Source organism: Fulmarus glacialis, unplaced genomic scaffold (genome assembly GCF_000690835.1).
Source record: "Fulmarus glacialis isolate BGI_N327 unplaced genomic scaffold, ASM69083v1 scaffold44624, whole genome shotgun sequence".
Taxonomy (NCBI): Eukaryota; Metazoa; Chordata; class Aves; order Procellariiformes; family Procellariidae; genus Fulmarus; species Fulmarus glacialis.
In genome coordinates, this window is record NW_009208243.1 from 6,136 (window position 1) to 33,482 (window position 27,347).

Here is a 27,347-nt window from a genome sequence, read left to right on the forward strand (position 1 = left end):
AGAAGAAAAGTTATCACTTTCACCAGCCTTTCCATACTACTGAGTTTGATTCCCCAAAATTGAGTTATCATTAGTAAAATGTGAGTTTCTTTGACATTTGCAGAATTATCCATGTGAGCTAGGTGATGAATTTCCACTTTCACTGTAATGGATTTGTATTTCTTACCTGAAAGTCTATCTAGCCCTTGTTAGGATATTTCAAACATTAATGAATATCAACAGTTTATTTTTTCCCCCATTTAATCTTTCTTTCAAAAAGTGCATGCAAAGGAAACTGCATATAATTGAGACTATTACAGAAAATTAAGACTACATATTTAAACACAAGAAATCAAGACATACTAAAATTAATGGAGCAGATATTTGTGTTGGCTTATATTAATTCAGAATGAGGCTTAAAGTTTTCTAAATAACTGCAACTCTCTCAAAACTTCGGGTCAGCAACTGCTGTAACATAAATATGAAGCCATATACACATACACTGCATGCGACATGAAGATGATCTTAATTATCATTGTGTCTTGATTTTCTGATACACTAGGTTATTTGTCCTTAAAGCACAACTCCTTTATCAGCTTACGTCTTTTTTTGCTTTTAATTTGGGATTTAATACACTGATAGCAGCCATAAGAACACAGACTAAATCAAAAGGAGTAAGGATCCTGACCATAGGACCAAACAACCAACCTGTTGCCCCACATCTGTCTTATTATATGATATCTGAATATGAAGAACAACTGAACCCTGTCAAGCCTTATTTCAATGAAGGAAGGACTTTATATCTTGACACACAAACACTAAATCATTTTTTTAGAAGCACACATAGTTCTTGATGAGCTTTGCCGGCAGAAATACCATCTTTGGTTTACCGCAGGAGATGCAACTCAGCCAACAGATACTCTAAGGAACTATAAGGAACTTGGAAAAGATAATTCTTTTTTGGTTGATTGCCCCATTAATTCAGGTAGGAACTGTGTGCTGGAAGGACTGTCACTCTGTGTTTGGCTAGTACAGTCAGCAGAGGTACCTAGAAGTGGATGTCTAACCCCAGAAAGGTCAGCATTCCTCACCTGTGAGGTTTATATTTTTGAAATTTATGGTAAAACATATCAATCCAATGGGCCTTCCCAGCTACTCCATCTTCTACGTTCTAAGTGCCAACACTAGCGATTTTAGCAGCAGTGCAGTCAGTAACCACAGGATCATTTGCATGCTCTGGGAAGGAAGGAGGACTTAAGACAAGTGATGGCGCTGATCCCATGCCCATAGCCTAGATGTCATCATGTTTCTTGTGAAGAAAACTCTATTGCCACCAAATCGGTAAGAGCATACTTGCATTGCTGCAGCAGATCTACTCAATATCGTCCAACCAATTGGTCCAGGGAAGGTTTTAGGTCTCTATCTATAAATTAAGTCATTAGGACAAGGTGAAAAAAATCAGCCCCTACAAACCAAGACATCAAAACAAATACTGATTTTAAAAGGCTTAGCTTCAGAAACTACAAAACTTACGGCTATGCAAAGCTACAAATTACTCCTGCGAGAGGCTTGTAATCAGGACTGTAGACAAGGGAGTTCTTCTTGTGGAAATGAAAATTGTTTAAGAAAATGCAAATATCCCCAAAGTCATTTCTCTTTAACTATTCCTCAACAGAGAGCCCTCTAATTGAATTTTCTCCATTTGTGGCGATTTTTGCTTTCTCTCTCCTCCCACCATTACGGGCCTGTATTTCATCATTATCTAAACATGTGAAATCTCTCCAGTCTGCAGATTTTTTAATTTTATAGCTTCATGGAAAACATTGCTCTAAAATTGCAGTTCCAAGGCACTAGATCAGCATGTGGAATGTTTGCCCCCTGTATTAACTGAATCAAGTGGATAAAATTACCATTGTTTCAGTACCGCTTGGGTAGTAACACTGCAGAAGGTATCCCCTTCTTATATTAAACCTCACCTGGACCTTCAAGGCTGCTCTCATTTTTAAAGAGCTAATATGATGGATACTTCACAAGAATAAAGATAAAGATTAACTTTTGAAAGCATCACTTTAAATGGCTTTTATTTGAATACTGATCCAATTTATTTAACTTTATTTTTCTTCCTAAAGAGATATGATGGTGAGAATGAAATATGTAGCTAGCAGAGCCCATGTTTAAAAATTAAACACTTTGGGAAAAAAGTTAAAAATTAAACAGTTAGAAAAAAATTAATTAAAATCGTGCTGTGCCTTTACAGGGATTTTTTTTTCAAGAGTGAATAATAAAGCTCTACAATGAGCTATGAATAATCTTCTAAGTTATAATTAATTGGTACATACTTGCTCCTATTTAAAGTATGTTCTAATAATTGGAGATACACTTATAAAATTGGACCATAATTATTTATCTTCTGGGCAAATTGTGTTCTAATTTTTTAAAATATAATTGCACACAGTTTAGACAGTTCTTTGATTAAGTGACAAATTTCAATACCATTTAGGGTACTATTTGACAAAGAAAATTAATCAGAAACATTATTCTTTATTTCTGCAACTATTTAACATTTAACTTAAGCCTATTTTTCTTGATGACTATATTTATAGTCTTGTTTAATAGGTTACAAGGCTCAGATAAGAAATAACAATGAAGTATTGGTACTTTGTTGGAAGATCTGTAATACACATTCTGTTATAAGGAACAGCCTCACACAAATTTTTTAAGGCAGCAGTCCCAAACCTTATACTCCCATTCTCTATTACAAACTCCAGGAGCCATGCTGCTGGCACCACTGTGCACACAGAGGAGAGGAGCATCCTCTGCCATAGCACATGCCTAGTCTGAAGAGAAAGGGCAGAATTTCCCCTTGAAAATTGAGGCACAGCGCTGTGACGGGCTTAACATTCAGGTGCCTGTCACGCATTGAATTCAGGGGATATTAACCGAGGATGTGGCTATTCAGGGTGTCTGTGGCAAAGCTATGCACAGACGCCAGGTCTCCTCAGTCCCAGACTTGTGCTTCTGAGCTTCAGGTATCAGGTCTGACTGAGGCAGGCAGAGAATACATCATCCCTCAAGTGATGGTTACTGCTATGGCTCCTTTCCCTCCCTGCGGCAGATATCCCATAACGGAAGATGCGATTAGCACACTCAAGCTCTTCAACACTGATTTTAACGACTAAGTGGTGAGTTAAGCACTTTTTCGTGAGACTAATCTCTGAATAGATATGCCTTGTTTTTTCCTTTCTGGACACTTTTTGCAACAAAAATATGGTCCTTCCTGTTCAATTGTTTTGCAGAGTTGTGGAGAGATCATTCCTGAATGACAAAATTGGAGATGAATCCATCTAACTTCTAAGGATTGCAAATTAATTACTGCTAATCCATAATTGCTACATATAGGGTCATTTTATTGTGATCACAGAGAAGTCAGAAGGTAAAAATGCTACCTGAACCAGCTGCCCCATAAAGCCCAGTTTTACCTTTCACAAGGCGAAATCCTTTCTCTTTTCAGACATACTCCCCAGGTGGTCTTTCAGAGCACTAACACCTTGATTAACTCGTGCACTCAACAGTGTTTTCTTCTTCCTTAAACAGTTTTATTGATTTGAGTGCAAGATTCTACTCAAATGTTGTAACAACCTATTAATTAGTTAAATCACTTCAGCAACATTTGCTGACATTAGCTGGCAAAGCTCCAGTAACATTTCAAAATGCATGAATAGCTATGCCTGAATTTTTTTAGTAATTGAAACTTCTAGGGGTTGAGAACATAGAAGAAGGGATCCATTTCATTGTTTTACATTTATCAGACATTCATGTGTGAAAAAAATGAAAATAACTCTCTTTTTTTTCATGTTTGCTGCTAATGATTTCCAAAAATAGCTGGTGAGCATCAAACCCGTGAAAAAAGCTAGTGCCTCTTCCCAGCAACTAGCAAAAATAATTAACCTGTTGGCCACATTCCCACAAATACTTAGGTACGTGGTTAAACTTAAGTACATTGATAAGTTGTTGCAACACTGTAGCACTAGTGTGCCCATGTGAAACAAAGCAACAAAATTATGTATCTCAAGGGAGGAGGAAAAGGAAAGAAAAAATGCTTTGTCTGGAAAAACATTTGATTTTCTATCACCTAAGCCAGACTTCATTGAGATGATCTCAATTAATGACTGGTAATTCGTTATTCACCACTCCCTCAGATCTATGGATAGTTTCATTTATAGACATGTTACAGTCTCCTGTACACTCCTGCAGTGCAATTTGTTTTTCTGGTGGCATTTCCATTGAGTAGTTAAAGGTCCATCCAAGTAAGCACACTGCCAATTCAGGCAGGTGGACATGAATCCACTGTTCCTTGCAGAGGAAATACAAATTCTGCACAAACAAGTATGGAGATTTAGTACTCTCAAATTAGGCTTGTGGGTTATCACTCTCTTTGTTCAAATTACGTAATGGAACTCATCTTACTTCATTACTTGCACCTTTCTTAAGAATGATAAAGAATTAATTAGTGTTCCTAACAGTCACAGCAATGTGACAAAAGTCTTTGAAATTGCAAACAGAAGTCACTGGAAAAGCCCATATCCACATTATTACACTTAAAAAGATTAAATGAGGTAACTGAGTAGTAGGATGTAATCTTTTCATTTTTTAGTAACCAAAAGTGGTTCATCTGTAGTGCAAAACGACACACGTGTTCTGACTTGAAACCCCCATTTGAACAGGAAAATTCACGGCATATTCTCTTTCCAGAGAGCTCTGGCCCCACCTCAGCACCCCAAGACTTCTCAGAACAACCTGGATGATTAGAGACCAGAACAGACTCAAAATATCTGGATTTGCATTCAGAATCGTCCAGCAATCTCTAGTTCTCCTCATTCACGAAGACAGGCAAATGCAAACTTCATTAACCCATGGGCTACAGAATGGATGTTGACTTCAGTCTAATTCAGTGCAGCAGCCTGCACACCACTGCAAACATCATCTATTCATATGAGCGTTGCTTTCCTTAAAAAAGAAAAAGAAAAAAAAAGAAAACCCATGCCTTCCTATCTCTTGTGTTAGAAAGTGTAGACTGAACATACACTCAGAATTGCAAAAAAAGTATTAGAAAGAAGCTAGGTATTGAACATTAGCTCTACTTATCAAATAGCATAGTGAGTTTAGCTCTGTTGATCAAACTTTAGCAGATTGTTATCAACCACAGAGTCAGCATCACTGGTGCAAGGACAAGAGACACCAAGTTTGCAGACATCAGAATGCAACCCTCACTTTACACAAGTTTGATGTGGCGGAATATTGGATTTTCCAATTTTTTTTCAATTGATGATATCTGCAAGGCAGTATTTCAAGTAAACAAAACTGATCAAAGTGCTTGTGACAGAAGAATAATAGTAAAAAGAGTAAAAACCACATTAAACCTAAAATCACCCCAAAGTGATATGAAGCCCAGATCAATCAAATGCATTTACTGTAAGTTTTCTAGGGATATTGAGGCAATTAATTAAGGTACTTTGTTTCCATTTAAAAGACAGCAAGCAATAAATAGCAATGGTTACGTTTCTAAAGAAGGAAAAAACAAGAGCAAACTGAAATGGCTATCACTGCCTAGGGGCCTTCCAACCGGTCCAGTAACATCTTAAAGAAACATCGCCACATAATTGTGTCTGATGCAATACTATCATCTCCTGCTGCTCACTGCTGCAAATTAGCGAAAGAATAGCATCACCACAGCTCTACTAACAGAAGCAGAATACAAGCACTCCTTTTTCTGCTGAAGGCAAGATCAGCTGTTTCAGTTCAAAGCAGTTCTCTCACATATTCACATGTTCACGCTATCCTGTCTAACTTTGCCTCAAGCAAACATACAACCACAGTCCACTTTGCCAGCAGAAATATGTACGTGGCAACCTGTAGCTGATGGATGGTGACAGTAGCTGGAAGAAAATCACGCCTGTACCTACAAGAGAGGTTTGCAAAAACATGCTTGTGTCTATGGATAAGTTATGCTTTGAGCCATCGTAGTGTGTATTCACGTTACCCGTTGTTATGATATCTCCTGTCAGGAGTTTACAGATTGCAGCTCTCCACATTCTTTCCTGAACCTCAGAAATACACGTTTAATCAGCCTATCCAAGGCAGAAAGTCTGAAAATGCTAATCCTCTTCGAAACATGTTTTTCTTTCAGAATAGATATGCAGTGAAGGTTAAAGGGGTTAACAAGGCTGATTCTCAAGCTCAGGCAGGCATTGTACGGTAATTTTGTTAATTTTTTAGGCTGAACCACAATGCTGTTAAATCTAAGGAGTGTGAATAATGTATTTCTTCACACATGAAAGAGCTTCACAGGGATGAGCTCAGTTAAATGAAGGTAGGAGCAAACATCTTAATTTTCAGCCAACAGTACAGCATTCTTGTACAGCATTCTGCCGTTGACTGAATCCCAGTAACTTTACATTCTCAAACTATGAGGGAAATTTCAATGTGCTTATATGTTTTCTACTAGGTTTGCATTCTTCTAAACATCAACATGGAAGTTTCAAGGGTTTCCATTGCTCCAATACAGGAGTAGCATACATCCCAACTTAACAGAGTGAAAATGTTTGCCTTCACATCGACTATCAAGTCAGAAGTCAACGCAGACTTTCAAGCAAAATGTGCTTGAGCCATCAGCCATTTAAAAAGAGCAAAATTACTTAAAGTCATTGTATGAAAAAGACAGTAAGACATACCTTGAAGTCTAATCTCAGATTTTCAGCTGAAAGAAATAATCACTTCTTTTTTAACAATTGCTAAGATTTAAATATGATATTAATTCCTAGACCAGTACAACCAGATATCTCCTTATAGCCTCTTCTACATGTGATGTTATGTGTTTGGTTTGTTCCTTGTAGTGCCAAACTTCTTTTTTAGAGTTATGTTCCTTGTTTTAACATCATGTTTTGCCCTGCAAAAGTGGTAGCGAGCAATACCACCTAAAGCCCTTTGCATTCTAAGTAATCCTGGTATTTCAGGTACTCAAGCCTTCCTCCCTCAGATGAATGCTCTCATCTTTAGGCTGGAGAGCTGTATTATTTCTCTTGCTAATGAAGTAAATTCCAGTGGCTGAGCTTCAACTAGAGGAGGAAAGTGTGTTGCAGTGTCTTAATACTGTCCCAAACATCTCACAGATAGGTCATCAGGGCGGTCTTCTGCATGTGGCAGATGCAGGGCTGAGGTACTAAACTGCAGCTCTACCACAATCTCAGAACTACTGTTTAAAAAGGGGTTGAAAAGCAGCTTCTCTGCCAGCTGTGTTTGAAAAGAAAAGGAGCCGACCTTTTCCTGCTTTAGTGACACTTTTGAAAGGCATCTTTTGCAAGGACCCCTAACTGTATGATCACCATTTACACATTCGTTTGATATAGGTATCTTTCTACCTGTAGTGCTGGACCCTAAAAGGGCCCACTCTCTCTTCGCAGTCTCATGTTAAGAGGCTCTTCACTCAGCATAGTGGCTGCCACCAACTTCATTTAGAGGTTCCCAAATCCCCTCATAGGAAGGTAATTCCAAGCGTCTGATTCTGCCCTGTAACCCAGGCATCTAAAAATGAAGCACTGCAACACCTAAGTCACTTTAGAAATTCAAGCCTTCAAGACTCTCAGGTGACTTCCACTTTCATGCATGGAGACTAATGTTGCAGATCACATATATGGGTTTTTTTACTAATTCCATAAGAAAATCTGCAGTGCTACAGTTGGAAATCTAATGGCTTTTTTCAAATAGTGCTGGAAACACAAAGAGGACCTCTGGCTTTGTGCTATGAATGACCATTATTTTACTTGGTGAACAGTGGCAAATTATTTGCACAGTAAAGAACATGTAATTACAAAGTACAAACAGTAACTGATTATTATGATTATTCCCATCCCCTACAGTGAAGAGTAGATGGTAATTAATTTCTGGACCTACCAGACTAAATATAATTACTAGAAACCACAGCAACTGTAGGCATATGCTGGTAAAACAGAGTTAGATGTTACTGTATTTATTTATTACCCAAGACTTTATCCATAATTAAATGCTACAAGTAAAACAGAAAAAATATTTCAAAAGAACTTCTAAAAAGCCATAGACTAAAAATGTGGCTAAAAAGTTGTGAATCTTAGCATTTGTACATGTGGTATTCAGTACCACATATTAATTTAATATTACCCTAACTTTATATTGATTAGAATCTTGGAACACAAGCCTAATTCCTTCATCTCATTTTGGGGTCTACTGCTTCGAAGAATTTGTGTTCCTTCCAATATGCACTGCTTGTGAATTAGCTCACTGTACGAAACATCTCATTTTCCAGAATAAGTTTTTTGGGAGGGGATGGGTGGAAAGGTTGCAAATTAGCTTTTATTTTTACTCTCATAGTCAAACTCAACTTACACCTGTATATAAAAATATCTCTGAGCTCTCTGGAACTCTGTCTTCGTGCTCTGGCTATGCAAACTCACCAAGACCAGGCTTTCTGCAACGCATCAGTCAATCTCTTTGTTCTGTTTCAGAAGAGGGAAGGGCATCTACAAGAACTTTTGGAGTAGTTTTCAGCAGATACAAATTTAATCATTGTTGATAAGGAGTGGAACAGGCAAAGATACATATAGTTTCTGTACCTGTCACCAGCTTTCCTCACCAGGAGTTGTCAGATAATTCTGGAGAAAGATGAGCAGCATGAATTTCCCCTTCTTTGTGAGGAAACAAGCTCTGAGGATGCCTACAGATTCTGAGGTGGCTGTCTGCAGCACATTGACAAACAGCTGTTAAGGGCATCAAACTAAGCAAAACACTTGACTGACGAGAAAGAACACAAAATGGCACATGTTGGTTGTGCTTTCTGCATGTATCTTGTACTTACCTGCTTGCCCTTTGCACTTGAGCTAGCTATTGTCTCTGAAGTGCTAAAAGAGGCAGAGGCACGACTCTAACACCATGTTAGTTAAATTCTTACTGTAGAATCATCATCATATTCTTGGTGGAAAAGCAGGGAAAACAGACCCTACTTTATTTTCAGGTTTCAGTCTGAGTTGGTTTAAACAGAGCAAAGGAGATATGGGGTACCTCTGATGCAGCAGGACTCTGAACATTTCTGAGAAAACATCGACAGACCCTAACGACTGTTGTTACTGTGAAACACAAGCTGATTTTGTCTCCCAAGCTGCTATTACTAGTAGCCTTTGCAATGTCTTTTCAATGTAAGTAGATATGAAATGAGTCTGCTTCTATGTTAGTTCCATTCAGTATGTGACACTGCTCTGAGAATAGCAACTGGTAAATTCTGGGGTGGGGAACTGAACAAATCCTATAATCTTAAGAAATAAATAAAAACGTGTCTCTGTCTTCTCTGCAAGTTATACCCCTATTTATCAGCTGACTGTCAATCTGTATTCTGTAATCACATTATTTGTTGCAGCTATTTTTCAAAACTGTACAGTTCCTTTGGAGAAATGCACTGCTTTAACTTAGGAGCTACTCTCTTCCTCTGCCCTGCTGTGATGCTTTTATCATAATACTCGTCATATGCTGGCAGCCACAATCTTGTGCTCCCACGGATGGCCCCATAGAAAGGCTAAAATGAATCTTCAGATGGCTCCTTAAATTTATTCCTTTCCTCTCTTGCTATTGTTAGTAAAGCAACAAGCTTTTTTTTTTTTTCTCCTAATGTCTCCTTCTTCAGTCCTGTTGGAAAGGATGAAGACACAGGGTAGGAGAAAGCTTTGCAGGGTGACAGCTTTTTAACACTGAATAATCTACTGCTGTGCATGCTAATAGATGGTGCTAAGTTTGATTAACTAATTTTGCAAATTAATATCTAAGTAAATTACTTTTTCAGATTGTTTCCAATGATTCTTTCTCTTTGAATAGTTTTATACTGATTGTTGCTGCTGACGATAAGAATTCATATAAAACCCTGGGGTATGTATTTCATAGTAAATATATCTGGTATCATCTTACACAAGAAAACCCTCCCCCTCACACACATCTTATTTAAAGGTATATAGTCATAGTTTCAAGATAATTTTTTTCAGAAGTTTCAAAGTCATACAGGAACATAATTTCCATTAATGCTCAGTTCATGGCTGGTTTTAAAAGACACTCAGGTACTTACGTAACTGGGTATGCCTGTAAAGGATTTTCAAAGATTACAAAGAGAGACAGACATATTTTAATTGTAAACAAACATGTTACTGGCCCAAGACGTCTTTGAAAAATCCTACATGCCTAAATGTCTATAGAGATCTGATCCTTTTGCAGAGCTAATACAAGATTGGGACTAAAAATGTAAGACTTCTTCTCTTTTTCTTCGTTACTTGAAAGTAAAATATTTTCCTTTTAACCAAAATATCATGTGATGTACTTATGCAAATACTTCTAGACCCACATTCCACATAATCAGAACATACTTAAATATTTGTATTTTCAGTAATTTAACATTTCTTAGATGCTTGCCTTTAAAAGATAAATTTCATACACCATCCACAGCCCGTGTTCCCTTGCCTCAGCTGAATAAACCTGAGCCTGGACAGCCTAACTTGCATATTTGCTGTCAAACCACTACAGTGCTGCTAATGCTCAACACATCAGCTATCATATTATCCCCTCTCTGAAACCTTACATGAGCTTTTCCATGCATTCCTGAATCATATTAATTTCCAAGTCTTCACCCTTAAGTACTTCATAATATTTCCCTCAAATACATTGTTTTGTCTCCTTTCTTACTTCTCAGTCCTTCTGCCTCTAACCTCTCTCACTTCTTAATCACTTAGCACCTTCTGCTCTCTTGCCCTGACACAGGTGTCTGCCAATGCGGTGTTCACTGATTTCTTCCTTTAAACCCCTCCTTAAAACCCATCTTCTCGCCTTCTAGCATATAATTATCTGACAGCAATTTACCAGGAGTGGGCAGTGGCTACATGGGTGTCCCCTCCACCCACTCATACATGCAAAGTCAAATAATTAATTCTGAAACCCCTCAGACATTTTTAAATGACAGCCAGCAACCTCTGCTTCCTCTCATACCACTCTGCAGAACAGGGCACTGCAGATGGGGATAGGCAGGAGAAGAAGAGCATGCCAGCTCTATTGCCTCTGAGTAGGAGAAATGGAAAATAAACATTTCAGTTCCACTTACCGGTTCCTATTGCTAGAAATCCAATCTGAGATTAACGTTGCAGCCTGCTGGTGACAGTGTTTGTTACCAAAGCTGCAGGCCAACATGATGACTTCCCGACGCAACTCTCTGTCCAAGTTTAAGAAAGCAATAAGGCTGTATTAATGAATGTGTTTGAACGTTTACAAAAGTTATGTCCTATAACAGTGGCAGCAACTGATAGTTGGGCAACATATCAAAGATATCCAGCTATACAAATCTCAGTGTCAGCTTAATGCTTACAGCTGCTGCAACAACTCAAGACAGATTGTGGACCAAAAGCAGTCCCCATTTGCACTTATGCACTCTTCCTGACCTCTGTGGTCACAGGAGTCCAAATTCTTACATATCCAGTGCAGTCAAATTTTAAATTAAGACTTGGGAAATCATGTTCTCCAAACTCAGGAAAGAGGAAATCATCTCACAGCATCTTGCTCCTCTCCCTCTAACACAGAAAGGAAAAGCAGAAGGAAGACAAAGCTGGGAAAGTATGACATGCTATAGATGAAATCAAATTTTAGGAAAGTGCATTATTACAACTATATCCTGCAAACAAACAATAATAATAATAATAAAATAACAGTACTCATGTTGGTAGGATGCTTGAACAAGCGATTTGTTTAAATTATTCATTGGCCATCCAAGCTTGAGATACATTGATGCAACTTGTCTTAAAATATACTCCTGAGGGGGAAAAGAAAAATATATTTAGTGTTAACATTTATTTTTTATTTGAAATTGAAATATTATTGACTATTGAGTTTTTGTCTTTCTTTTTTACCCTCAAATAACGTCCTACTTTCCAAAGATTTTGATTTGCATTTAGCAAAGCAAGATGTCCACATATAATCCTCCTTCTGCTATAGTGAGAAGTAATCTATAAACAGCTATTTGATTAGATGCCTAGGATAAGACAATTTATTGTTATACACCTCATCAATTTAAGAAGAGTTTCTTACATGCTGTTTTGAACTCACAATACATGGCCGAAAAGTTGCAAGAGTGTCAACAGCTTAATTTCTACTCTATGGCCAATCTCGACTACACTCTGCAGTTCACTTTTAAAAGAGTATTTTAATATCCATAGCAACGGCAAATGCGTCAAGTAAGTACAGTCAATTAACTTCAGAATACCAAACAATGTGGCTGCAAATGAGCTTTGTACCTTTAATGACACTGTTTTAAGTTTAGGTTCTTGGTGTGCTTAAAGAACAAAACAAGCCCATGATTATTTTAGCTTACTTTTACTTTCTGCACAGGAGACGTATTTACATATTCTGGCCAGTTGTGAAGAAAACCACTGTCACTGTATTCAGCATAATCTTTTGCCAGTGGAATTTACCAATTTGAAAAAGAGAACTGAGGTATAAAGAACCACATAGGAGAGCATCTATTTTATTATTATGGATGCACGGGCATGTATATATGATGTCAACACAAAAGGGAGATTCATAGTGCAGCTTTCTCTAGCAGATATGTTATTCTGTGACTAAAAAGACTTTTTATTTCCTCTGCTATCACCTCTGCTTTCAAAGCTCTCATCAGTAGTGATAAAACACAACCCAGCCATGAATTTTACTGGTGTTATTTTTTAAAATTGTGTTTTCTTTACACAGCCATGTTCAAAAGTGAAATAGCAATGGCAGACTTGTAAGAATTTTTCTTTGCAGTTAACAACAGACTAAAGATGCAAGTTATTGCCACATCATTTTATATTATGGCTTTGGTTGGCATGTAGGCCCACATTGTAGGTTCATAAAGAAAGAATCTCAATGTAACTTTATTAATCTGTAGTATATGTTCTAGAAAAATAACTTACCATGTCAGCAGGTAGCTCTGTGTATGTATGTGTATATATATGTATGTACTTCTACATATATACATACACCCAGCCACCTCTAGCCTCCTGCTTTCTGAGCATTTTGTCTCTGGACACACACACACACAAGCAAATATATGTTTAAGAAGAAAAAAGCACCTTTAAGCATTTCAGGCTTTAGAGAGTTCCTTCATTTGAAGGCTTTATGAAATTACATAAAATTACAGTATGTTGGCCATTGAAAATATGTAAACTATACAAAATTCATAGTGAATAAAAAAACCCAAGAGTTCATAATTGTCACTGGCTGCAATCAAATCCTGTGTACTTCATCAAACATGCTTCAGCGTAGCTAGGAATTTTTTTTTATTTCAGGTAAAATGTTAAATTGTTTGTCATGTCTATCTTAATTATCTACTGCTAGTTGTTACTGCTGTCCCTTTGGACCCAGTTATGAATGGGCTTTTGATTCAATGGTGATCTAATCCTTGTTAATTAAGGTAACTGCATTGAATTCACCATAGCTTTTTGGATGAAATAATGACTACAAATCCTGTTCAGTTGTGCCTGCATTTGGTGTCCTTGGGCATCAATCTAAGTATCACTGTGGGGCTCCTCAAAAGAGAAAATCTGGAAATAGATTACTTTGGCTCTTTTAAGTGAAATACTTTATTTGTCATAATATTTTATAAGAGGGATAATTACCTTTCCTTCTACTAATCATATATGCCTCAAACAACAGTTCTCACTGTTCAAATGCAAATGAACCAAAGCTTGACAATTGCTACCTTTAAATAAAGAATAATTAGGAAGAAAGCTAATATCCCTAGGTCATTTACAGTATCTGTGTTTAAATAAAGAATAATTAGGAAGACAACTAATATCCCTAGGTCATTTACAGTATCTGACTGGGGAATAGTTCAACTCTTGGCAATGAAAGGAGAGAGAGTGAGAGAAGGGGAGGCGGGGGGAGAGAGAGGAAGAGAGGAAGATTGTATCTCTTACATTGAAGATGTTGTAGTTTTCTGTGCGGTCCAGCAATTTATCTAGAGGATAAAGGGCTCGGCTGGCAGCATGCCAAGGCAGAAAATCCTTCTCCTCTGAAAGATATCTGATAATCTCCAAAGGAATATTCTGAGGCAAATAACCAGCTCTGCAAAATAAAAGAAGTTAGTATTAAATTGTTTTTGCAGAAGATACATGATGAGGCAAAAACTTTTTCTTTTCCAAATGAAATTAAAAGGCAGAAAAACATGATAAACTCATCACATTATATGACATAAAAGTCAACCTCACAAAAACCAGCAACTCACAGTCTCTCCCAACACATGTGCAAGCATCCTTACTGCATGAAGGAAGGCATGAAGACACATGAAAGAAAACTAGGCAAGCTATACCTACTTTTTATGGATTCCTGTGGCTATAAAAGACATGAACAATGAAGTAACTGAGTAACTGACTTTAAGCAAAAAAAACAAAAGGAAGGTGCTGCTTTGCTGATTTGTAAGATAGAAAGCTGTCTCATAAAATCAACAACCCAAGGCATTTTGCTTCAGAGAACATTTCTACTGGCCATGGGCAATTGGGAAGAACTAATGGAGAAGCAGCATCCTTTAGTTTCACGGTTCTCCTCCCCACTCTTTTCTCTCTCCTTTAGAACTGCCTTGCCTTCTATCCACCTGAAGCCATTTTGGAATGACTTATTTTATTAAACTAAAGTGGCATTCAGTGACATCACTTTGATTAAGGATGTTTCACCACTTTGCATATAAACTATGTTTTTTTCAGGTGTTTATAAATCAATCAGCTAGAATTTTGCCCCATTCTTTTACAGTCATAAAGGACCTCTCCCTGCAACGGAAAGACTTTAGCGGGGTTTCAGCTATTAAATTAATAGCTTTACAAGTAAAGTGCAATACAGACAAAGCATTTGAAAGTTGGTTTTTAAAACTGAGTACTAGAAACATCAAGCTTTACGATTTGCACTCATTTTCTTTTTCAAAACAACATTTTTTCTTAACTATCCAGACTGCAGAAACAAAGTGTAACCCTGTGGATGTGAACTTTCCAGAAACACACAGGTCTATTCTTCTCCTGATGCACGTGTTTAAATCCCGAAGGAGTTCTCTACCTGCCTAGAGAGGAGATAATGATTCTGTTTTCATTAAACACTTAAAGTCAGCAAGCTGGATTCCGCAAGCTTCAATTTAACATAGGCTACAGTACGATACATCTTCACAGGCTATTTTTCCTCCTTCTTGGTTACAAATATTCCCCTTAATTTCCATCACTGTCTGGGGAAGAGATGCATGCATATAGCGAACAAAGAAAATTACACAGATTATTATGGAAATGAACCAATACATACATGTTGATATAAATGTTGATCTCAGTTGTAACAGCATATAAAAACTACTTTGCTAAAATATTTGAAATAGATTGTTCTTTTTGGTACGATCCAAACCCATAGTTTCCTTGCGAGGTGCACCACATCCTTGCAAGCCATTGTTTTTCACACTCTCTATTGGAAGAATTACACCCTGTTCCCCTCATGTTCTCGGGAAAGAAGTGAGTTCATGTAACAGCTTTCACAAGTATCTATCCCATGTCTTTATGATGACCCACTCTCCAGTCTGCTTCATGTCATCTTTGTCCACATTTTGTCAGCAAGGCTCTGTTCTCAACTCCACTTACAGCACATAGTCAAGCACAAAAAACAAGATCACTTGCGGAGCTCACTGTGTCACTCAGGAACTGAGCAGATACGAAATGAGAATGGTGGTGCTCTTAGAGTGCATGGTGGACAGAATTCAATGCATCTGAAGACAGACAAAGTAAGCTAACTATAAAACACTCCATTTTATAGGTCTTTCTTATTTCTGAAGCAGCATGGTATCATCCAGATGAGTTCTAGGTCTTAATACTTTGTAAAGATTTGTAACCATAATTAATAGAGCCAGAAGCAAGCTGGATTGACTGCAGTTAAAAATCTTAGAGATAATGTTAGCAAAGAGGTAAACTAGCTTGCAGTTGCATATATGTAATTAGTTCCTAATGGGATTTGTGATTATTGTTACTGATAATTTGATTGACATGAGAAAGTGTGGAATAAGGAACAAGAGGAATAGCTCTAGGAAACAGGCTGCTTAAGGAATAAACAGACGAATGTTTATTATAGCTGCACTAATGGACATTTAGGAGCATGCTTCTGAAATTAAATCTCTCTATGCTAAGTGCAAAAGGGAAATCATCACTGGAAAACAAACAGATTATTTCTTTTTAAGCTTAACTTCTCCATAAAGACACATAAGAAGTGAACTCAGAGAGATCTATCACTTATTCCTGAGCTTTTGGCCTTCCTAATCAGTTTCAAAATCGTGATTCTTAGCTGATGATACTCATCCTGTTCACAACAGAAACTGTTACTCTCATCACTCACTGCTTTTAACTTCTAAAGTTATCAGCCCATTCAATTCTGCCTGCCTCTTCCCCATCCCCCACTTTTCCTAATGTTTCCCTAAGTGTATATTCCTTCTCACAAAAACACATTGTGGCACAGTCTGAGTTTTTCCTGTTTACTCCAGAACTTCCTTCTCTTTCTGGGTATGACCCTTGAAGAGCTTATGCACAGTATCATCAAAATTAACCCCCCACATCAACAGAATCAGACCTGAGAGCAGGGATGGACATGAGGGGAGGTCCTTGTGGATGACATAATTCTATAAACGACAACAAATCCATCACTTCAGATCATGATTTTGAGGGAAAGTGGTTATGGCTGGTACGATCAATGTTAAACTCCCTTTCAGCACACATTGGGCAGATGTGCTTAAAGTACAGCTGCTGGGCTGGACCTCTGAGAGAACTTGAGCAGAGACATATTTAAAATTCTCTTACAGTGGCAGCTAAAATAGGAGCACTTCCCTGGAGAAAACAGAAGTGCTTCAGGAACTTTACCTTGGCAGAATGTTCTATATATTCTACACTATTTTATTGTATGGATGCCTACAGAACACCATGATAGCCCTATTCTTTCACCCTCAGCCACTAAGACATATTTATGAACCTCTTATTCCAAATACACTGCACTCCCAGACTATTTGCTGTTAAATACTTTCTGTCAAGAAGTAGTGATAAACGCATTCATTGTTTTACCTTTTTGTGTAAAATGTGGTACATAATGTATATGTTATAAAATATCAAATGTATACTACAGCTTAAAAAGCTTGAGGAATATTTTCATCCACAAAGAAAGGAAAGAGTTTGATAATGGTAATGCCAAATACTAAGGTTGCTAATTTTTGGCATTCATAGCTGATAAAACAACACATAAGGAGAAGCTCTCATCCTAAACCACACAAGAGAGAAACCATGAACCATAAGACCACGTATGGATAAAAAGTCCTAAAATCCAGATCACAGATCTAGGAACTCTGTAAATTGTCCTGGGAGGTAGCATGACTATCCAGGCCAGCAGAAGACAGAAACCAGCCAAAGCACCATGTCTGTGTGGTGAGCTATGCTCTAGTATTCTGCATCTTCACAAAGCACAGCAGCTGCTTTCTTAAGCTTTGTATTTTAGTACAATCGTATTCTTTTACTTTGCACTAAAAGCTTGTCCAGCCCTAAGAATGATTTCAAGACTCCTCCTTCCCAGGGGATACTGCATCCAGCAAGATGTACTGGCTCACTTGAACAGTGGCAAACTCACTCACCAGCCAAAGGCTGCTGGCGTGCTTCTAGGATTCTCCTTCACTAGCCTGGAAGAACTAGGTTCAAAGATGGTTACACAGGATCTGGTCAGCAAAAGCAAAATTTTTGCATCCAGCAAAGTAGGAAGGAATGGTCAAAGACCCACGAGTGTCACAGGACTTGTGACAAACATACACCACCAGCTGGTGACAACTGCTAATTGAAATCACTTGTGTCATTTATGGAGCAGGATAATAACCAAGATGAGGAAAGAAGGCAGAACAAAGAATGAGTCTGTTCTGAATATCTCTGTAAACTGATGGAAGAACAGACCTGCAGAAATGTTAAACAGAAATATTTAACAATTATCATTACAAGAGTAAGAAAAGTAACAGTAGCAACCTTCCCATCAAAGGCAAAAACGTAAAATAATTTCCCTGTCATATAATTGTCTGGCAATATTTATTCAAAGGCACTATAGAATATAACATAAGTTAAGTACATACTCTACACATGCAGCTTGATTTATCACTCTCTCTTCCAACAATGTCACTGGAAGGTCAGTGACAGAAATCCTTATTTTTCTTGTGTCTTTTTAGCCATCAATCATATTGCTATCCTTAAAGCCCAGCAAAAGTACTATCAGATATTGCCTGCCAAAGTCCAAATGCATGAGAGCCAGAGCTAAGAGACTAGGTTCTTTTCCAGCTTAACCATCTCAGAGGAAAACTGAAATATTGTCTGTCATTTGGGGAATAACTGATTATGGGCTATACTGAAACCAGGCAACAAACATAAACACCACAGAAATACTGTGATATGACCAATCTTATGTCTGATCTGAAACAGTCACACTGTTTCTCCAGGAGCCACCTGAGAATCTTAGCAAGCACATATCTACAACCAAAAAAATTCTGCAGAGGAATCTGGGATAGTCTTGGCAAGTATCTTAACAGATAAAATAGTCAAATCAAACAGTGTTGATTCATAAACAGTGGCTGAATGCGTACTGATGTTCAGGTTAAGCATTTGTCAAGTACAGGTTAAAAAGTTTACAAAACTTCACCTATAGCATCTGGAATGAAAAGGCTGGAAGCCACCTTAAGAACTCATCTAGCCTCTCCCCTACCCAAAGCAGGTTCATACCAATGCCATTCCTGACAGAAATTTGTCTAGTTTTCTTTATATAGGTCTCTAGCGATGGGTATCCTAGGAGCACTAGAATTTCAGTACTCCTCAGAGGCATGATAACAAGAATATTGTAACTCTGGTCTTTTGACCTGTAAATATTCACAAAAGAGTACCAACAGATCCATTTCATGTCCTAAAATGAACGGTTGTTTATGTAGCTTCAGTATAAACTACAAAAAGCAGGGGTCCCTCTTTATTGTATTCTAGATTAGAAGTTTTTGATTGACATCACTGGTCACATAGAAAGGAGCCCAGACTTAAAAAAGAGCTTCTACAAGCCAGCTCTAAGTCAGCCTTCTCCATACTGAGTCATTTAAAAAACATGATTATCAAAGCAAAATTTAACCAGAAAGATCACATTTGAGACCCTTGGTTGTTTTATCACGTTTTATGTAACTGTCTTTAACCACCAGTTTATCAGCATGTCAATCATTCTGTAGCCACTGTTACACATGAGAACTTTAACATTTAGAACGTTAACATTTAACGTTAGAAACACGGCACCACATGAGGTTCGTCTCATCATCTGTGTTCCTAATTTCACATTTGCCTGCAGAACTAAAGTGGAGAACAGAACAGGAACACAGACTAGCAAAGAGATCTGTTTTAGTTATTAGACAAATTACCTCTAGACAAACATCCTGGTCCAGCAGGTTTTTCATGCCTAAAGAGGCTGCTGACGAACTGTGGTGAAAAGGTGATATCCCATTTTTATGACAAGGGCAGAGGTGGAAAAAGACCTTTCAAAAGTTACATATATATTAAGTGGCTTATGACATTATATAATATCATAAGAACCAACCCTTAGCAAGGTACTACCCTGCTTACACTGAAGAAATTGCTAAGGTGGCCATTGCTACAGAGAAAACAGGCAATGAACAGAAAAAGAAAGTACTTAACGTGGTAGTGAAATATCCCTCACAAAGAATTCCCACTAAAAATCTCATAGCAATCAAAAATAATCTTTAAATTACATGAGCTTTTAATGAGTCAGATAAAAGCAGGAGATTTAGATTATATTATGAAACATCAGTGTGTATTCAGCTGCATTCTGACCTTGATTTGTTCTTTACACTGCTGAACTTATGGACAGATCCCAGCACATTCATTTTCCCCTTAGGGACAAAATACCAAATGGTAGTGTAATTGCCAAGGGAAAATTATTACTCTGTTCTGAATTATTTCTATCATAAATCCAGCACCAGTCAAACAGACTCTGTCACAAAAACGACAGGGTTGCTGTACAGTGATGAGAGTCCCACATACAAGTGCACCATAAATCCCTTAGTCCCACCACCCAATAAAGTCATTATAAGTCATGTGTTTAAATCAAAATTAGAAAATCCAAGCTGGCAGCAAACCAGTCTGCATTGTTGAAACAACGGAAATGAGGTGATTTACTTGCTGCTGGTTTAAAACTCACCCTGCATCGTCTGTTTCTTATGAAATATGTAAAACATGACTAGCTTTTTGTCTGGATAATTTTGAAGGGGGAAAATGCAGCTCTTCAGAACATAGATGTGGAACTTGGATTAACTTCAGTTCTGTTTCTGTGAATGTGCAATACATGAATAATTAGACTATACTCGTTAACCCATAAAGGGACAGCTTAAAGTAAGTTAAGATTCTTATTCATTGATTCATTCTTTTAAGTCAAATGTGTGGATTAGAATAATTCACAGAGAAACTTAGTGCCAATGAACATTCACATTTAACCGTATTTGGCTTTTTCTAACCCTATTCATTTCTTCTGGACCTACCAAGGACTGGTGCCCCTACTGATGTATTCAGGATATTCTTTCCCACAGTGCTTTAACAGCAGTTCTTTAGCAGCTGAGTAAAAACAGGTATGTTGAACCCTGACACGTAAAAAAAGCTTTGAGCAAGGCGACCCATGCAACAGGGAAACTAACTCTTGTAGTCGCAGATTTCACCTTCAACTCCTGCAAGACTGGGAAGTCAAAGATTAAAGGCTTATGGTGACTGGCAACCATGTTCAGCAAGGGAAGTTGGAAAAAGAATGTTTTCTCATATAAAACTAATGGGCAAGCTGTAAAAAAAGGCCCTGTGATCTCCAGTATTAAAGAATGATCTATCTCATCTTCCACTCCCAGGGTTGGTCTGACTTAGAACCAGATAAGGACTCTGCTTTTCTAAGACATCCAAAGTGACTTAATGGAGGCATTATGATTTGTACCAGCTATGGACTTCCACATAAACAGGACAGGAATGCACAACTGCTCTGTGATAAATACAACAGCAACATTTGGCTTACAAGCTTATTTTAAGTACTAAATTCAATCAGCGTTCAATTTCTGCAGCATCAAAGGATTCAGAGATTATGACAGTTTTAAGTGAAGCCTGCTTATTACTATTTTCTTACATGCAAAATATTTGAGAACTCTTCAAGTGGCATTCAACTCCACACAAGAGCATTTGAAGCATCCTACAAAGAATAGTTCAAATTCAATGTAATTATCAGAGTATCACATGGCTTAAATTATCTTGCACAGTTTTAGAGTTGCCACATAAGCAAAGGTTAATATTAATTTGAATTAACCACCTTTGCTGAAAACAGAAAAAACCCCTGAACTTAGAACCCCCTTCTGTTTGTAAAAATGCAACAAAAATTCCTTCAAACTGGAGTTCAGTATCTCTCCTTTCTTCTTCTTCCCCATATGAATAAAAATGAATTAAAAAAGAGTAGTGCAAGATGAAAAGGAATAATCTTACTGCTGAAAATTAAGACTATGCAGTAAGTTAGGTATGTCATGTTTTTCATCGCCATGAAGCCCTGATTTTTGAGAAGTGTGTCATTCACACACTTAAAATTAACTAAAGAAATTTGAATGTATTTCAGAGGCTAATAGATGTCAATTTCAGATGACTCAATTATTAAAAGTGTTATTTATTTTCTTTCTTGGCTATTTTGTTGGGAAGGGTAGAATGAAATAGCCCTTCTATTCCTTAAGTTGTCAACGGGCAATGGTATCTATGTTGTTTGAGCAAATTCAAAATTGAGTTCGTTTATTATTATGCACAATACATTTTCATCTCTCTTTTTTTTCCTGTTCTAACGTTTATAATTTGCATATCAGTCAGCCAAGTGAAATATGTGTTTAAAAGCTAGAAACTTCATATGGAAAGCACAGAAGCCTGATCTTGCAAATACTCATATAATCTGAATTTTGTTTGCCAGAATATCTACAGAATTTGATATTATTTCCGTAAAAGCAATTCCCTATAAACATATTTATAATAAAAGACTCTCTGAAATTCTCTTAAACCCTCACCTATTCTCTTATCTCCATTTTACAGGAGAAAACAGACACAAACAGTTTAAGTGGTTTTACCAAGATCACCTAGGAAGTCTATAGCAGAAACAGCATCCGAGGTTTCTCTAGTCCCTGTGCAGTGCCTTAGTCATAATATGGTCCTTCCTGTCATTTATTGCTTGATTTCTGGATAGAGGAAAAAACACACTTTAGCCAAATAGGAAGGAGCTAAACTAACACAATATTGATCCCCAAGACTTCTCTTAAATTTTATCAAGCAAAGGGACCTTAGTCTACAGTTTAAAAAACTGCTTTATAAAATCACCAAATGAAGACCAAAAAACTTGGAAGTACAATCTGCACTTTGAATTCAAAAGTTCACCCCGGCAGTATGTTCTGCCAAGCGGATAGAGCATACACTGACAAAGACCAGACCTCCTCTAGATAACAATCCTGGCCTACAGCAATCGGATGAGCCCAAAAAGTAGGATCATTTCTGAGAAGAAATGGTGCAGTCAGGTCAAAACTGCAGGCAAAACAGTCAGTAGCCTAAGGTGGCAGACTATTTTGTTTATGCTGATGAGGCATCGGCATTGTCCTTTCTAGCTAGAAAAGTTGGTTCTTGTCTTTAATTCATATATCCTTTGTTGATGTTGGGAAAGGGCAGGGTGTTTAGAGCAGCATCTCCAGCCTCTCAGGGTGGCTTGTTGCTGCTACCTTGACCAAGATAACAGCAGGGTCTTTTGCTCTCCGTACTAGTCCTGCCAGAGCCTCAGAAAGAAAAGTAATGGGATAAGGGTAAAGAGGAGAAAAAGCTGCTTATTGTGAGAGGACAGGTGAGGGAGGTGGGGAAAAAGGCTTACCAGGCAGCTGCAGGGAAGAAAAAGGGGTCTGTAGGTGAGAGGAAGGCACAGGGAACAGGTGTATGCTAGGTAGGAGAGGATAGGGCCCCCACAGAATGGCATAGGTTGTGAGGCTGGACAAAGACTTCCCCCTGCCCCACCAACACACACATTCCTGAAGCCGTATTTGCACCTCTCGGCCCCTTTTCCAATACTCAAGGCTAAGAAGCCTTCAGCAAGCTCCACTCATGCCACTCTCCTCCTTTTGTTTAACCTCAAACTCCAAGTTAAGCGTTCTCTTGAACTGTAATTCAGACATGGTTTAATTAATGTTCCCAAAACAAATTTCGCAGACTGTTCCCCTCCCCTGTCATTACACAGCAGTCCCTGGCATCTGCACTGCAACATGGATACATCCACACCAAGCTGACTTCAGAGACTAGTTTGAACTATAACAGACCAAGACCATGGGGTGAAAAGACAATGGGCTAACAAACATTAGCTAAAAATTGTTCTTTCACTCCCTTGAAACCAGAGTCATGTTTTCCTGAGAGTTTATTCTGGGTTTGGCTAAGAATAGAGTTAATGTTGTTTACAGGATAAAACAATTACTGCTATAATAACTCAGAAGTACCAGAAATAATTGAAGCATAGGCAAATTTTCTGGGGATGTGGATTAACAACATCACCCACTTCTACAGGATAGATGTATACTAGACGAAGACCTACCCCCTGCACTAAACACTCTGCAGAGAACTCAGATCTACAGCTTCTCTTTTGTATGTGCTGAAGAGTCTTCTCAACTTCTTCGCCGGCTCTTAGCAGGTTTTTCTATTGTCCAGGATGCTCTTGCAGCACCAGCACTTCCCCGGAATGTACTGTACAATTTGCTTTACTGCTCTTAGCTACACAACAGGATCAGATGCACATATGATACGTACTACAAAAGCAGAATTGACTTTTAGTGTGCTTACTCTGAAGAATTGCTTTGATTCTTCTTGTACAAACATATGCAAACATTAACTGAAGTGTGTATCTCCACATAAAGCAGATATCAAGGCTGTGATGTGTCACAGAACATATGGACTGACATGCAGCATATGGAATGAATGATGGCTACCTTAAAATATTTGTAGCTTTCTATTTTCTCTAAAAAAGACACAGCTGCTCTGGCCCCTTGAGAGAGTATTTAGGTCAAAGGAAATCCAACAACTTTTGTAGGAAGCCATATCTAAATCAATTGCTGGTGAACCATCACCAAAATTTGCCTGACAGTGAAAGAGATGTCCTGGTTTCGGCTGGGGTAGGGTTAGATTTCTTCCTAGTGCTGTGTTTTGGATTTAGTATGAGGAGAATGTTGATAACACACTGATGTTTTCAGTTGTTGCTAAGTGCCCTCCTAGTCCAAGGACAGCTCCCATGCCTACTGACTGAGCTAGGTACACAAGACGGGAGGGAACATAATCAGGACAGCCAGCTCAGCTGGCTAATGGGGTATTCCATACCATGTGACGTCATGCTCAGTATATGAATGGTAGGCGTGACCCAGGAAGTACTGATCGCTACCTGGTTATCGGTCAGCGCGGGTGGTGAGCAATTGCATTGTGCATCACTTATTTTGTATGTTTTATCGTTATCATTATTATTCTCCCTTTTCTGTTTTATTAAACTGTCTTTATCTCAACTCACGAGTTTTTCTCACTCTTACCCTTCCGATTCTCTCCCCGTCCCTCTGGGGGGGGGCGGGGGGAAGTGAGTGAGTGGCTGCGTGGTATTTGGCTGCCTGCCAGGTTAAACCACGACAGAGAGTTACCGTGGCATCTGCTGAAGATGAGGCCTCATTTATTAAAATAGTAAATCTATACCACTATTAATCAAGCGTGATACAAACTATCGATCTAATACTCGCTCCCTCAGCTGGTACTCAGAGGCACTAATTAAGGGAGCTGCTTAACGTATCTGTTGCTTGCCTCTGTGTTAAACTATCAGAAAATGCGATCAGGAGTAATAATGAAGGCTGGAGTTAAACTGCAGTTTATTCATTTAAATGGACCCTATATGATTGTTTATGAATACCCAAGCAAAACAAGGTCAACAACCCTGGATGTGGCTGTTGAAATTCTGAAACATTTTGAAGTACATTAATTGGGCTAGGTGAGAACTTCTACCTTTGTCACCTACTTATTATCTAGCCCCAGAATTTTAAACGGGCCCTCAAATGCCTTGACTTTTCCTGACGTTACACTGAACAGGACTTTAAGTAACAGAAACAAGTGTAACAAGGAACCAATTAGCCCAGATACGTTGGACGACTTCAAATGCTACAACAAATGAAATCTTAATCTCTGGAGAAGGAAAACAATGAAGATCACTTCAACTCCATAGTTTAATTTTGTTATGCACGTATTTCCACCACAAACATCAAGAAAACATTCTTCCAATTTAGCAGTAATAATTCTGGATTTTATGTGGAAGCATATAAACTAGAGGCTTAGTTACAAGACAACTCTCAGTTTCCAGAAATAAGATCAGCTAATCATTATGGGGGGTGGTGCTGCCTCAGGTAGCTGAATGGACAAGATGTTTTTGCCTCAGTGGCAATACTCCACATCCAGGAATTAACTCAAGGAATAAGGAGAGGGTTGGCTTTGATTTGTTCACTTACTTTTATAAAGAAAAACGTAAAACAAAGGGTCCTAAAGACATGATTTTCCAGATCCCAAAGACTGTACTTGGTTAACTGAGACTTAAGTTTTAAATGAATTTTTCTTTTCAAGTTGGTGAGAAGGTGATCCGGAGTGAGCATTAGCTTACTTCGGTGTTTTACTTCTGGAATCAACCTTGGAGTCAAATGCACCAGCTGTTAAAGATGAATTTATGCCAAGGGAGACAATCTGGATTTATATATTGAAAGGTAGGTTGGTACTGCCTTTTCCCTTACCCTCAGACTTTGGTTTTCTAGAGTCAGCAGAACTCACAGCTTGGAAAGAAGCAAGCCAAGAAGAACTGATTAATGGCAAGAAGACAATCATCGTAACTCATCATATATCTGCACCAGGTTCCTGGTTTTGGCCTGGTGAATGAAAATTCTGAGAGAGAGGAACTCTCCTGAAGGCCATCTGCAGCAGGGAAGTCGCTTAGTTCACAGATAATTCTGAAGGTATATTTTTTTGTCATTGTTCATTTCTGACACAGCTCCCTATATTTGTGAAGTCTACAGGGCCAGGGTTTTCTGGCCTAACAAAACCTTAATCTGAAGAAACTACAGCTCACTCTCCCCCTAATCTGTGAAAGGAAATGGACAGCACTCCAACATGGCCACCCATCCCTGGAGCAGAAGAACAATTATTTAACACCACCACTTCATGCTTTCTCATGAATCCAGTTAAGAAAAAGCTTCTGATAAACATCAAAGAAATGCTGCTAAGAAATATGCAAAAACTACTGTCAAGTTTTATCTTTGGCCTTTGTTAATGTGTAACCAATGAGTGTAGTCTTGACATGCACTGCGCTGTCACTAGACCTATGCCTCACCCGAAAAGGAACTGTCAGGAAAATCTGAGTATCCGAGGAACTCCACCACTCTCTCTTCAACCGCAGAACAAAAGACAAGATATTAATCGATAGCAAGACTGATTGTCAGCATCAAAAAAAACGTTTTCCTGAGCAACTGGCATGCAAACCAAGCACCTGCCACCTTAACACGGTGAGCTGACTATGGTGCAGGCAAGATCAAAGGGGTGTGAGACACACTGATGGATTCTTCCAGAACTGGAAAGAACCATAACTATTTTAGATGACAGTAAAATAGGTATTCACAATCACATCTGATCCAACACTGATTAACACTGAATACAAATCAGACCTCTTTCTTTGACATAATATTGGATTAAGTCAACCAGTTTAATGAGGGGAATCAAATATGAAGATTTAGAGCCCAGCAAGGAAGAACTAGGGGTGACACAACACTCCTGACATTAGGAGGGTAATTTATCTTATCCTATGTTAAGTGGCATTGAGAGGTCAGGTGCACGTTTCTCTCCATTAACTGTCAGTGCACTGCAAGGTGACAAGCTCAGATTAAAAGGTCTACCTTTGGCATGCCTAAAGTAAAGTGGGAGGCATCCCACCTCACATACTCACTAACTGACCCCTTATCCTAAGGAAAGAGAAAGACAGGAGAAGCTGACACACTCAAGAAAGAGTAGGATCTTTGTTATTTCCTGTGACACTACTTATTGGAGCTATCTGAACTGCCCTCTGCTCAGTTTAAGCTTAGAAGAGAACCGCAGTTCTATTTGTCTTCTCTCGGCTTTCTCAGTCAACACATCCCATTTACTACAATCAACATATTTTCAAATTGTACTGAA

The 27,347-nt window shown here is 38.2% G+C and overlaps 1 protein-coding gene across 1 annotated transcript in view; it reads right to left on the reverse strand.

Moving 5' to 3' along the window:
• LOC104075783 (thyrotropin-releasing hormone-degrading ectoenzyme-like) overlaps positions 1–27,347 on the reverse strand; it is a gene marked incomplete at both ends in the record, with an annotated part of 43,860 nt that overhangs the window by 3,308 nt on the left and 13,205 nt on the right. Inside the window, 3 exons of the mRNA XM_009576409.1 lie at positions 11,141–11,248; positions 11,745–11,842; positions 13,983–14,130. Of these exons, the coding sequence (XP_009574704.1) occupies positions 11,141–11,248; positions 11,745–11,842; positions 13,983–14,130 (354 nt within the window). The remainder of the gene's footprint in view (positions 1–11,140; positions 11,249–11,744; positions 11,843–13,982; positions 14,131–27,347) is intronic.